Here is a 15,125-nt window from a genome sequence, read left to right as displayed (position 1 = left end):
GAGTTCAATCTTGGTTTCATCAGACCAGAGAATGTTGTTTCTCATGGTCTGAGGAATCTTTAGGTGCATTTTGGCTCCAAGCCGGCTGTCATGTGCCTTATTGAGGAGTGGCTTATGTCTGGCCACTCTACCTTAAAGGCCTGATTGATGGAGTGCTGCAGAGATGGTTGTCCTTCTGGAAGGTTCTCCCATCTCCACAGAGGAACTCTGGAGCTCTGTCATAGTGACCATCGGGTTCTTGGTCAATTCCCTGACTAAGGCCCTTCTCTCGTCGATTGCTCAGTTTGGCTGGGTGGCCAGCTCTAGGAAGAGTCTTAGTGGTTCCAAACTTCTTCCATTTAAGAATGATAGAGGCCACTGTGTTCTTGGGGACAAGACATTTTTGGTATCTTTCCCCAGATCTGTGCCTCGACACAATCCTGTTGCGGAGCTCTACGGACAATTCCTTCAACCTCATGGCTTGGTTTTAGCTCTGACATGCACTGTCAACTGTAGGACCTTATGTAGACAGGTGTGTGCCTTTCCAAATCATGTCCAATCAATTGAATTTACCACAGGTGGACTCCAATCAAGTTGTAGAAACATCTCAAGGATGATCAATGGGAACAGGATGCACCTGAGCTCAATTTCGAATGTCATAGCAAAGGGTCTGTATATTTATGAAAATAAGGTATTTCTGTTTTTGTTTTTTTATAAATTAGCAAACATTTCTAAAAACCTGTTTTTGCTTTGTCATTATGGTGTATTTAATACATTTTAGAATAAGGCTGTAATGTAACAAAATGTGTAAAAATTTAAGGGGTCTGAATACTTTCCGAATGCACTGTATTGCAGCTTTAACTGGCTGTTGTAACGATCGTCTGTTGAAGAAGGATCGGACCAAAGCGCAGCGTGGGAAGTGTTCATGCTTTTTATTTCAACTGAACACTTAATACAAAAATAACAAAGAGAATGAACGAAAACCGAAACAGTCCTGTCAGGTGCAGAAACACAAAACAGAAAAGAACTACCCACAAAGCATCGGTGGGGAAAAGCTACCTAAGTATGGTTCTCAGAGACAATGATAGACAGCTGCCTCTGATTGAGAACCACACCCGGCCAAACACAAAGAAATACAAAACATAGAAAATGAACATAGAATGCCCATCCAAATCACACCCTGACCAAACCAAAATAGAGACATAAAAAGCTCTCTACGGTCAGGGCGTGACAGCTGTCTACTAGTCGCAAAAACAATGATTGTTAGGCAGCTTAAACTTCTTCAATTCAACCATTATTGGGGTAAAATACACATATACATTTGTGAACAGCCATCCATAACAACCACAATCCATCCGCAAGGCGCAAAAAGCTAAATGAGAGAGCAACAGTGTGATTAAATCATTGTGCTATGCAGATGTTAATGATAACCGTATCGCCCGTAGGCTACACCACTGCTGTCGATTTACCTCCAAGTGTTTATTCACATTGGATGGTATAATTATTGGATGCTGAGAGAAGACATAGCTTGGACTTTAACCTACAAAAGCCTATTACTGCTCTTTTCCAGATATCCATCAAACACATTTGGTGTGTCATCATAGTGGTCTCTGACTTGTGGACAGACTCGCTCAGGCAGAACAAATTTAAACTTGCGCGTTTTTACCCCCGCAAACATCCTTTCTGAACTTAAAAGTAGCCTAATCCTAGAAGTAACCATCTAGTTTTTCAAAAGTATCTGTAATCTGATTACAATATTTTTTGTTGATAAAGTAAGAGATCGCAGTTACAGTTTTTACATTTTTTTAATCAGTTATATGTAACTTACTCCCCAACCCTTCATATCAAAGTTACAATAGAGTGTTGAGGAGGAGGAGTAGGATCTCCGTTATAGTCATTGGCGCAAGTTTTCTTATGTCAATTAACTTGTGATATTCTTGGATTACTCATTATACTAATATAATGAGTCTGATGTAATCAACAAATACGATAGTCAGTTTAAAAAAGGTTAAGGGTACAAGACTGTGTACATATCTGGCTGTGTTGGCAAAATCACTACATATCCCATTGTCACAATTCCAAGCCCAGTCAGAAACGTCTAGCTAACCTTACACCTATGATGCCGGTGGATCTCAAAACTGAGGAAAAAAAACATTGAAATGATATCCTTCGCCACCGTTGTGGTTATTCAACAAAACAATAAATCCTTTTCAAGTGTCTTTCGAGAGAATTTCTTAGTTACATGACTCTAAGCAGTTTTGAAGTTGAGAGTGCAGTATTTATGAAGTATAGCAATGAGAATGGAAAGTAGCATAGATCAGCTCGTTTAGCCAGGGTAAAGTCACCTTGTCCGAGAGACAATTACACGGATATCAAAACGTCACGTCAGGGTAAGCCTACACGAAACACAGCCCTTTTTTAAAGTGTGGACAAGTATGGAAAAAATGAATGGTGGAAAAACGATTGAAACCATTTCCCTGTTTGATGGCTAGGTTTTATGGGTATTATGACTCATACTGTGATACTCTATACAGTAGCCCAAAATAGGTTGAAGGTAAAACAGTCATTGTAAAGCTTATAGGGACATCTAGTGCCTCTTAGGGAAATTACAACTCATTGACACACACACACACACACACACATTACATTCTGTAGGACGTGACCATACATATTACTATGTACCTCAATATCATTTCATGCACACAGTAACACATGTTGGCTATTATGTATTACACACATACATCATTCACATTATTTCAATAACAAAACAGTCAAATTGTCACAATACACATTTCTGTAAATTCCATAATAAACATACTGGACGGATTTGAGATGCAGCTTATCTTCTGTATCCTATTTTACCAGAGCTACATTCACTTTTCCATTTTGAAGTAAGACATTTGGTCTTAACCTTTTTGGAAATTAGGCTAAAGTGCAAAATCACATAAATATGGCCTTGTAGTAGACTGTATTCACCCATTAAAAAAATATGTGTTCTGATAATTCAGAATTTAGACATTCTATCTAAAACATCACCCTTAGAAACATTCGAGGCAACCGTGCGACTATAGTTGAGCTGGAGGAAGGGTGTGTGAAGGCGGAGGGGCTGAGGGCGGAGGGGCTGAGGGCGGTGTGTATGACAATACCCCACCGCATCGGTGGCACATTTCAAGGCGCGCATCATCTCGAGGTCCAACCTCTTCCAAACGCAGTAATGATCGGGAAACTGACCACCGACAATTTCCCTTTTTATCGGAACCTTTAAATGGACTGATGGCAGCCTTGGCAGAATGATATAAAAAAACGGGTTACCACGCAAGGTGACCCTTTAACTGACGGAATATATGGATTGGACCTCATCGCCAGGACAGACCTGGGGCGCGTCTGAAAGGTAAAACACATTGTTCTAGAATGCAGGCTTGAATGATTGAATAGTGGAATGATTGAATAGTGGAATGATTGAATAGTGGAATGATTGAATAGTGGAATATTATTGTTGGCTGGGTATTGGAATAAAGGTTTAATTTTCGAGGTGGTGGTTTCACAATTGCAGTGATTATTGAGGGTGAAATCGAAAATATTTACTGGAATTGTGTTCTCCACAATAATTGATGCGCGCGCTTGACATATAATTAAGGCCTTGCTCTTAACACATACTCAGCCTAATTATTAGGTGTTGACAGCTGATTTGCGTCATGTCCTCAAAATTCACAAACCGACAAATTCTGGCCTATATATTGGCATCCTTATAACATGCACATACCTATTGATATTGTCTTTTGTATAAATAAGAACACCATGTCATAAACTCCGGCGCCCTCCAACTATAGCCTATGTCAATTAGGTCATTAACTACATCTTATGGTTTATTTGGCTAGCTAAAGAGGATTGGGGTGGTTTCTATACATTTACCTATCAATACATGGTTTGCTGTTGTACAGATGGCTATGCCAATAGGGGGGTTAGAACGGCCTACTAGTCACGTGACAACCCGATGTGCGCAATGTGTCACATTTGGATACTACAGCATCCTTTTTATAGTTTCTGCCAATCTGGACCTGAGGTATTTGATGATAGGCAGCCCAATAAATTCACCAGACGAGAGCGACACAATCAGTGGCAACTGCTGAGCCAATTAGACCCGTATGTTATCTTCAAGGAGGTGTGGAAGAAACAGTGGCATGGCTACTGTGATGTATTGTAGCCTAATTGTCCGGTTATTTAGAGCGCATGCACACAGCCCTGAACATCACAGTTGTTCCTCATTTGGCGAGTCATGGGAGAATAAAAGTGGGTGGTTTTATTATTTAAAATTGGTTTAGAATTTGTAACCCCTATGCTAACAAAAATGTGGGTCTGAGCAGGGCCGGCACCAAGCATAAGCGACATACTAGTCGCTTAGGGCCCCCCCCCCCCTCCTAATAGTAGAATATACAAGGTTCAATTTCGAAATTTGGTTGTGCATGGGTGGTTTTTCTCTTGTTATGTCAGTCACTGATTAGCCATATCAACTAAACATTTTTAGATTTGTAAGTTAGTTTAGCCAGCTATCTAAACTTGTATTAATCATGGACAAATACCGACCGGGCACGAAGGGCATGTGCCCAGGGACCCTGACCTCCAGGGGGCCCCCGTTGATTTAGGTAGTCACTCTCACTCAGATATCATTAACATGGCAGAAGTCTTTGCAGAATTGGTAGACTTGCAGGGAATTAGCTGTAAAACTGCAAAAAATGTCTCTGCCCGATGGCAAAAGTAGTAGAATTGCATGAAATGTGTTATAAAATTGCTAAACTTCTCTCCACCCCATGGCATAATGTGTAGAATTGCAGAAAGTTTGCTTTAAAACTGCAATATGTTCTCTCCACCCCATGGCAAAATGTGTAGAATTGCAGGAAATTCACTTTAAAACAAAAACATTTCCCTCCACCGTCAACTAAAATAATTTACCCTCAAGGTGGGGGGGCCCCCAAAACAAAATGCTAGGGCTGGCCCTGGGTCTGAAAGGGGCCAGACTGTTTTGTTTATGTCCCACCAGTAGGGCCAGTGGACTACCATCTCACCAGTCTGCAATCAGCAGCTCAGCTGTCCAAACACAACAAGGTTATTTTCTGAACCAGCAACTGATGGAGGCCTGTGTAATCGTACTGATGGAGGCCTGTGTACTCGTAGTGATGGAGGCCTGTGTAATCGTACTGATGGAGGCCTGTGTAATCGTACTGATGGAGGCCTGTGTACTCGTAGTGATGGAGGCCTGTGTAATCGTACTGATGGAGGCCTGTGTAATCGTACTGATGGAGGCCTGTGTACTCGTAGTGATGGAGGCCTGTGTACTCGTACTGATGGAGGCCTGTGTACTCGTACTGATGGAGGCCTGTGTACTCGTACTGATGGAGGCCTGTGTACTCGTACTGATGGAGGCCTGTGTAATCGTACTGATGGAGGCCTGTGTACTCGTACTGATGGAGGCCTGTGTACTCGTACTGATGGAGGCCTGTGTACTCGTACTGATGGAGGCCTGTGTACTCGTACTGATGGAGGCCTGTGTACTCGTACTGATGGAGGCCTGTGTACTCGTACTGATGGAGGCCTGTGTACTCGTAGTGATGGAGGCCTGTGTACTCGTACTGATGGAGGCCTGTGTACTCGTACTGATGGAGGCCTGTGTACTCGTAGAACTGTGTGGCAGTTATTTCTACTTTAGTCAACTTGTTATTGTACTGCCTCTTAGGTAAGTCAACAATGCAATGTTACGGTATTAATAGCAGAAATACTAGTGTACTGCTACAAAGCTGATTTTCCTTTCCTCTGTGAGGGTGAGTCCCTCTTGGCTTTAGGTAATAAGGAAGGCTATCCCTCATTTAGAAGTTAGCAGCTTTATCAGAAACCCAGTGGGGGTTCTGTGTGTGTTTGTGTGTGTGCGCGTGTGTCTTTTGTCTTTAATTAGTTCACACTCTTATCTTTATTGAGGTTTACAGCCACTGATATCACCACCCACTGGGTTTGTGTGTGTGTGTGTGTGTGTGTGTGTGTGTGTGTGTGTGTGTGTGTGTGTGTGTGTGTGTGTGTGTGTGTGTGTGTGTGTGTGTGTGTGTGTGTGTGTGTGTGTGTGTGTGTGTGTGTGTGTGTGTGTGTGTGTGTGTGTGTGTATGCAGGGGCGGTCTGGCCATCTGGCATTTTGGGCAAATGGCAGATGGGTGTCGTGGAAAATCATTTTTCAAATACAACGCTTACCAGAACTTTTAAAATCAAACATGCTCTTTATTACAACTGTACAGCCCACTGGCATGTCCCCGCGGAACACACCCCGCGGAACACACACCCCTTCCCAACCCCGGTTCCAACATTTATACATAAATAGCATATGGGTCCACCCCATATGCAAATAAGCATACCTCCCCTAATTCTTCCTGCCATCCTTATCTTTTTAGTTCAGGCTTCCTGCTTGTTCACGCCTACTAACGCCCATTATCTGCTTTCAGTTAAATTATAATAGTGGCCAGACCCATGCTTGTCTTAAAAATAATATATGTCCCTCTATACTCTAGGCCTATGACTCAACCCTGTATTTAATTCAATGCCCCAGCATGTTCTCTGGTATGTCCTTATTGGAATTGGCAGACTCTATGTCTCTTCTTATCATTAGTGTCCAGTTGCCTTAGGCATATTTCTCTGGTATGTGTGCTTTTAGTGGAATGTGTAGACTATAAGTCTAGTGTGTCCAATTGTTTTAGGTGCCCATGTGTCTGGTCAGTCTGTCAGCACAATGGAGAAAATAAGAGGGCCAGAACGTCCCTTAGTATATCTCCATTACCAGTCTCATGCTCAACGTGAACATGTGGTTCGTTACTTTAATGTTCAGCTGTCTTATGTCTTTATATTTTATCCATGTGTTTTATGTTACTACTACAATCCCCCCTCTGGGGCTATTTAGCCACATAAATGATACAAATAAGACTTTGGGATAGTAAATTAAAATACCTATGATAAACAAGAAAATACAAAAAATTAAAACAAAGTGAAGCATATAAACCAACTAGACCAAACATCTCCAATGTGAAATAGGAGTAAAAGATCCAATCAGAAACATTAAAGAAAACCAACTAGACCAAACATCTCCAATATTCATAAGAGTAAAAGATCAAATTTGGTATAAAAATATAATTAATCCATTCTAAGTTCATATTTGGTGTTATCCACAAAAATATAGATTCAAATCCTGATTTAACCTCATCTCTGGCCTTGAAATCCCTAGGTAGACCTCTAAGCAGTCCAATTGCATTAAGGTATACCTCAGGATCCTTATCATAAGCCATTTTAACTCTAGGTTTAACATAGTCATCATGGAGTGATTCAATAATAGTAACCTATTTAATTGCTCTAACTAAGGCACAAGGACCAATCCATCCATCAGGCAATACATTCAACAGTTAGTTTTTTTTCCACACATCCAGAAACTATCAGCAATACCTCTGTCTTGATTTTTCAACATAGTAAGAGATGGCGCAACCTGAGTTATGTAACTACACAACCCTTTTCTATTCATAATCAATCCTTTATCATTACTTTTACGAACTCCCGCATTCTCTAGCACCCAAATAGTATCACATTCTACAGTGGTGTTTCCTACATCAATTCCTTCAGTGTGGTGTCTGTAAAAACATTCATATTTTCCTTTAACCACAGTACTTCTGTCTAACTGGGGTCCATTTAATTCAGTTCTAATTTCATAGGCAGCACAATCATTGTCTCCCAACTTAGTCTCGTTTAACATGGCTCTGCCTCTAGTGCTCCCTTGAGCAATCCTACATTCAATGTCACACAAGGAAATAGAATACTTTCTATTGTTACAATGGTCATTTTTCCAACTTACACAGTTTTTAAATGATACTGGTTCAGAGACTATTAAAAGATCAGACAAAGGTGATTTTCTACACAAAATACAATTGTCCATTCTGTGTTTGTTTGCCATAGACTTAACCCATTTGTACCACTCGTTCTTCACTACTTCTTCTCGTGTGCTGTCCTTGAGTGGTTCTAATATATCTAATTCTGTCGCTTTTTCAATGTTCTTATCTTGAGGTAGATCATTAGAGTTTATCAGAAAGTTCCAAATGTCAGTAAAAAACTCTCCTGACTGATGTCTCAGGTTGCTTTGTTGGCACGGTGGTCTGCTTGGTAAGGGCAGTCGATGTCATCTAGTGGTAACTACTGTGGTCGTCACAGCAGCCGCCACCCTTGTTGTTGTCACAGGTTCTTCCTGTTCAGGTGCAGGGGTAGGTCTTCACCTTCCACTGGTTCAATCTTGTTCATGATGAGCACCTACTCGTCTTTTTCTTTGATTCATGTCAGGTCACATCCTTTCGGGTCCCAAACGACTTCTCCCTTTGTTTGGTGATGTGTCCATCCACAGAGTGCAATCTCCGATAAGGGTTTGATCCTTATGATTGAGATAGACTTCAGTTCTCCTGCTTCTGTTATACATTGAGGTGGAACATAGATTCTAACCTTGTCAGTCTTTTTGGATTGTTCGGCTGATTTCATTCTTCTCTTCCTGCTCCCACCATACATCTTGATTGTGCATTAGTCTGTTGTTTCTATACTAGCATTCACTGTTGCTTCTGTTATGTCAATGTCATTATTCTTTTGTTGTTCTAACATCAATTGTCTGTAAAGGAGGCCATTCAAAAGTTTAAAAGTCAATTGTGGGGTAATCCCCATTTTCTTCAGCTTGCGGGACTTTTCCTCCTCTTTCTTCACCTGAAGCTCCCTCCTCAGGCCGGACTTAGCTTCCATCTGGAAGGGTTTCAATTTTAGGAAAGAAACGTTCTTATTCTGTTCCTTGTGAGGCCTCTCCTCCTCTTCTGGGTGCATTAGTCGGTGCACGTGTCATATTTTGGCTTTCACTTGATTTACTGTTTTCTTGGCTCCTCCCTGGCATCTCAATCGTTTCCGCTGCTCCTGCTCCCTCCAGGCTCCCTCCTGGTGAATCAGCATCCTCAGTGTCCTCATCTCTATGTGGTTGTATCCTTCTCTCTGTTGGGACTCAGCTGCAGTGGTTCAGATGGTACCACGTCTGGCTTCTTTTCACTTGGACGGCCGTTCTTGTTGCTTTGGCCACCTCATAGGGTCCATCTCTCCTCGGTTGATCCCACTTCCTCCGGATCCCTCCAACATGGACTAGATCTCCTGGTACCACTGAGAGAGGTCCTTCTGGTCCCCTTTGGATCATCAGACGCAGAACCTCTCATCCTGGTTCAGGTTTCTGCCTACTTTCTGTGAAGCATTCATACTTAGAGACTTATGGCCTCTGTTCTAAGATTGCACCATACATCCTCTTACTTCCATCACTCATCACACAACAAACAGACATTCCAGCTGAAGCTGGCGAACCCCTCTCCTTCTGGTTTCCTAAACATAAGACTTGGAAAACAACAGACAAAACATAACAGCATTGACAATGTTATGTGTTATGCATAAATATATTCATGCAAACTGAAATCTGAGACCATGACAATTCCCACTCTCTCTTTACCTGACTCTATGCCTCCAGGATACTTTTCTGCTGGACTCCACAAAAATAAAAGCCCTAAAAAGCTTCCTCATGCTTCCACCCAGTCTTCCCCTTTCGGCCACAGGTTCTGAGAGGTGTTCCCAAATCATGTCATTTTTACTTAGTTTCCCATCTACTCCATTTCAACTGATAATCATGTGCATAACCTACAATTAACATTCTCTCTTCTTGAATTAATTCAACACTGTATATGCTTTCATATCAATCCCTTTAACATGTTTGTTTAGAGTATAATATCCTATTATCCATTCTCTTTCACATGATGTATTAAAAATAAAACAAGTAGCCTCCAAACTCAACCCAGTATGTCTATAGTGGAATCTAATCTCTCTCTCTTTCTCTCTCTGATTCCACATCCTCTGTCATGGTGTTTTCAAGCTCACCCATTATTCAGCTGGACCTTACTTCTCGTGAGACTTATGCACCCACCAAAGAGAGACATAAAGAACTTTACCACTGCAGTGTTGTAAGAAGTATACCACCAGCCTGGTGTATCTTGATGTACACTCAATCTCCAGAATGCAGCCCAAGCCCTTCCATTTCTGGCTGTTTTTCCTGAGGACATACACACTAACACATGGGTTATTCCCTGACAACAGACTTCCTTCTTATAGCAAGATCACTAAATCTTAATTTTTAATAACAGCCCTATGTAAACATTCTGCCTCAATACCTGGCCTCCTGCCACAGAAATATTCATAATGATAGTTAAATGATGGTCCCTACGGCAACTGCTGTAAAATAACATGTAATCAGTCAAGCGTCTTCCAGTTGGAAGAATATCCAATCCTAACAAAACTATGTCATAAGTTTCTTAAACTTTTGCTCTAATGTTCAAAATGCCACCACTTATTCTTTTTACCATATCTTTAGATATGTGAATTGTTCTATTTACTTTTAGAATTGTCCCTATATTTTACACAGCCAGCTGTCTTTCGTTTTCTGTGAATTATCTCTATTTTTATACATATTTCTAGAAATAACACCCCTTTACTACCATTACCTTCATTTATAAGTCCCCTAACCCATAACTGCCATTGTTTGATACATACTTAAAACATCCTTAAGTCAATTTAAAATAGATATCATTCCCTCCTGAGGAACATATTCACAACCTTATGTTCCTCAAAACAAATAAATTGACCAAACGAGAAAAAGAGAAAAAATAAATTATAATAATTGCACATTTGCAATATTACCACTATTTTTAATGTAATGGAAAACGTCCATCCGTTTCATTATATGCCAATGTTATTGTTGGTCTCTGTCTTCTTCATCCTTGGGTAACATTGCACAACAGAATACCTTTTTATTCCATTATTTTATAAAAGTTTTATCATTACAATTCCAATGATATTATAAAACAAAATAAACAAAAAACCTTATCTAATCCTCTGTAAGTTGTCAACCTCCTTGTCTCAGGAGTATTTTCCAGAGTGGCCCTAGGCCTATTAAATTTAAACAGTGCTATATCTAAATAACTAAACAGTTATTTTGAAATACTTTTCCCAATCCAATATTCAGGATAACAGTCCTTAGTGTTTACTTTAACTCAAATTTGACCTTATCTATTCAATACACAACATCCCTTTAATAATTAACATTTATACTAAACACTTGTATTACCAGTACTACCTATTTTCCCAATAGCCCTTTTGTCTCAGTTTCTCTCATGAGTGGCCTGATAATAAAAAAATCAGTACCCCAATAACCTTAAGTCATTATTCTCCCAACAAATATAACATAATTTCAGCATGTCTTTTTTTTTTTTTTAGATACAGTTCACAGGTCATCAGACACAGTTGTCCCTCACTATTCAGTCGATTAGGGCGGGTATGAGCTCCACACCCACTAGTGGTGATATTCTCTCCCATGCCCTAAAGCATTCTGACGTCACCTTTCATGACAACTCCCTTATTCTACTGGTGATCTCTCAGATAATTACAGATGATGTAGTTATCAACAAAACCCTTACAGAAACCCACACTCCAATAAACCCTTTAGAAAAACTTTCAACACTTTTTATATGCATAATGAACAAAACACATTTGTGTATTCCCCCAAAGACCATAACCCCAAAGAACTGATAGTTTTACCTATGAACCCATGTTATATCGAAAATAAAAATTAAAATAAACCTATTCGAATAACTTATTCAATTTAAGGGTACAACTCTTCATAATTTTCCCAGGGACATAATAGATTTTCAAAGTAATTATACAATTTGAATAGAGTCTGGTGTTTTAAACATTTTATAAGTATATCCCACCTGTTCCAACAATTTCTAGTAAAAGGTGATCAGTCTTTTACAAGAAATTCCTAGGATTCAGGGCATTTTGAGACCATTAATATGTTTCCACTCCCCCTTTCTTTAGGAGCAACTTAAATACATTTTTCAAAAACATGTTCATCCTTTTGCATACCCAATTTGAAACTGAATTGGAAAAAACCCTTCCAATAAACCTACTAATGTATATTCATTCCCAGTACATGGTGCACTTAGTAGTAAATCATAAGCCAATAATCGCAAAGGGACTGGACTCACTCATCCAGAACTCCATGTTTTAGCCTTATCCAGATATTATTATTTTTAAAGCGGCTGACTTTAATTAACTGCTTTCCACAGTAATGCAGTCTCCAATGACATTGTTGACCAGAGAAGATTAAAAAACCCTTTTTTTCCCTTATTCTTTCTGGAAAAGAAAGTGTACATATTGTTAATATTCACAACGTTACCTTTTAGTCAGCAAACCAATAATTTTACTTATCCATAGATTTTATTCTAAAGCGTCTTTAACAGTTCCAGAGAATTGTGGTATAGAATGTCTAACAATTAAAATTCCATCGTTATTTTACTAGATGTCAAACGTGATCCAATACTTCTTCTTGACCACATATAAACTGTAATCTCTATGAAACACTCATTGTTCGCTCAGAGACTATACACCGACAAGTAAAAAATTCCATTCTCACTAACCTCAAACCAATTAGTTGTTTGTTAGTTTGACAAGGAAATAAACTCTTGTATAGCGGCATTTCCTACTACCGCACTAAGTTCTAATGTCACATTACACTACCCGATATACCTATATCCAGAACAGAGAGCTATTTTCTTATTGGTTCTTAGATCTTGTCAATAGTTCTGCCAATCACCCGCACGTCTGCGAGGACTAGAGGAACCACACACACAACCTCATCGCAATGTATTTTCTGATGATAGAATGTTGACATCAGAACGCCTACAAATCGAGCTTCACATTTTGGTCCCATGCGACTATTTATTTATTTATTTTTCCTAAATACTCCCATGTATTTCTACACCTTTTATTTACTATTTTTCCGAGTTAGAGCCAATCTCCTTTCCAATTAATAATTCATTTGTCACATCACTTAATTTCTTTTATCGAAGCCTACTCTATACAGTACATACATTATTTCTGAATACTACAGCATCAACTCTACTCTGTCACAGGAGAGCTGCGCGCTCCCTCTCCTGGACGTTCTGCCTACATACACACACAACTCGTCTTTCCTTCCTAATCTTCTATTTTTACACAGATCTACTCATTTCTTACAACATTATCATTCATCCTTTTATGTTTCATCCGTTCATTCAATCCCTTTGTTTTTACCTCAAAACAACTCAGTCTTTCTTTATTGACTTAATTCACTTCCTTCTACATAAGCCTAGACTTCTACAATATGACGAGACTACTGTCTAATCGGATCAGCTTGTCTTCATATCCTATTCAACCCCCAATACTTATCTTTTCTTCTATTCTTAGAGTAGTATTGTGGCGTGACCTACTGAATTACCAAACCCTGGTAGCTAGACAGAGCGGTTTTTTATTCGCAGGATTTCTTTTGCATTTGAACGCCGCACAATCGGGCCAACGTTTTTCCTGCACCTACTACTTCACCCATACAATCCTCCTTTCAGAGCGTAAACTATGAATATTTATTTAACTACTGATTTATGTTTTGACCGTATAAGTTACTTTTGCAGTTGAACGCCGCACAATCGGGCCAACGTTTTCCTACAACCTACCGATTTATGCTTTGACCGTATAAGTTACTTTTGCAGTTGAACGCCGCACAATCGGGCTAACGTTTTCCTACAACCTACTGTTTTATGCTTTGACTGTATAAGCTACTTTTGCAGTTGAACGCCGCACAATCGGGCTAACGTTTTCCTACAACCTACTGTTTTATGCTTTGACTGTATAAGCTACTTTTGCAGTTGAACGCCGCACAATCGGGCTAACGTTTTTCCTGCCTTCTAAATATTTCATCCGTTCAGTCCTTCTTTCAAAGCGGTAACCATGAAATATTAATTTAACTACTAAATATTCACCAACAGACCCTTCTGCCGCGCTGTGAATATCCCACCCAAGCAGACCTTTTCAAAAATGTTAACCAGCCATCTCAGCCAGATGCGCAAACAACCGCATCATTTAAGCTACACATTCGAACGGTCTGATCTGAACGAGCGCATGCATGCTCACTCTACATCTAACACAAGCAAAGTTCACAGCACCTATTCACTCAGTCTCTATACATGCGCATACATTTACATTTAATACCATTCCCCAAATTACACATACATGCAAATTCATTGAATTTAAAAGTTCTTTTGTATTTACTGGTTTCATTTTAGGAAATTTGAAAGAGAGACTTACGTGGCGCTCCTCTCGCTGAGACAGTATCTCTGGAGCAATCTTACACAAACATTTCAACTATTGTAAGAACTTGCTTACCGTCTAGTTGGGCGGCCACCTCTGTTTGTTTAGATTGTCCAAAGAACCCATCATCAGCCAAGAACGTCCCAGTCCCTATCAGCTCCTGGCTAGCTCGCCAATTATGTCGTGGAAAATCATTTTTCAAATACAACGCTTACCAGAACTTTTAAAATCAAACATGCTCTTTATTACAACTGTACAGCCCACTGGCATGTCCCCGCGGAACACACCCCGCGGAACACACACCCCTTCCCAACCCCGGTTCCAACATTTATACATAAATAGCATATGGGTCCACCCCATATGCAAATAAGCATACCTCCCCTAATTCTTCCTGCCATCCTTATCTTTTTAGTTCAGGCTTCCTGCTTGTTCACGCCTACTAACGCCCATTATCTGCTTTCAGTTAAATTATAATAGTGGCCAGACCCATGCTTGTCTTAAAAATAATATATGTCCCTCTATACTCTAGGCCTATGACTCAACCCTGTATTTAATTCAATGCCCCAGCATGTTCTCTGGTATGTCCTTATTGGAATTGGCAGACTCTATGTCTCTTCTTATCATTAGTGTCCAGTTGCCTTAGGCATATTTCTCTGGTATGTGTGCTTTTAGTGGAATGTGTAGACTATAAGTCTAGTGTGTCCAATTGTTTTAGGTGCCCATGTGTCTGGTCAGTCTGTCAGCACAATGGAGAAAATAAGAGGGCCAGAACGTCCCTTAGTATATCTCCATTACCAGTCTCATGCTCAACGTGAACATGTGGTTCGTTACTTTAATGTTCAGCTGTCTTATGTCTTTATATTTTATCCATGTGTTTTATGTTACTACTA

General features: G+C 39.9%; 1 protein-coding gene across 1 annotated transcript in view; it reads left to right on the top strand.

Moving 5' to 3' along the window:
• The first annotated feature begins 3,103 nt into the window (after window positions 1–3,103).
• LOC139550306 (myomegalin-like) overlaps window positions 3,104–15,125 on the top strand; it is a 121,410-nt gene continuing 109,388 nt past the window's right edge. The window contains exon 1 of the mRNA XM_071361121.1: window positions 3,104–3,370. Within this exon, the coding sequence (XP_071217222.1) occupies window positions 3,324–3,370 (47 nt within the window). The 5' untranslated portion in view covers window positions 3,104–3,323. The remainder of the gene's footprint in view (window positions 3,371–15,125) is intronic.

The sequence above is a fragment of the Salvelinus alpinus genome, chromosome 23 (genome assembly GCF_045679555.1).
Source record: "Salvelinus alpinus chromosome 23, SLU_Salpinus.1, whole genome shotgun sequence".
Taxonomy (NCBI): Eukaryota; Metazoa; Chordata; class Actinopteri; order Salmoniformes; family Salmonidae; genus Salvelinus; species Salvelinus alpinus.
This window is presented reverse-complemented; position numbering and strand designations above follow the sequence as displayed.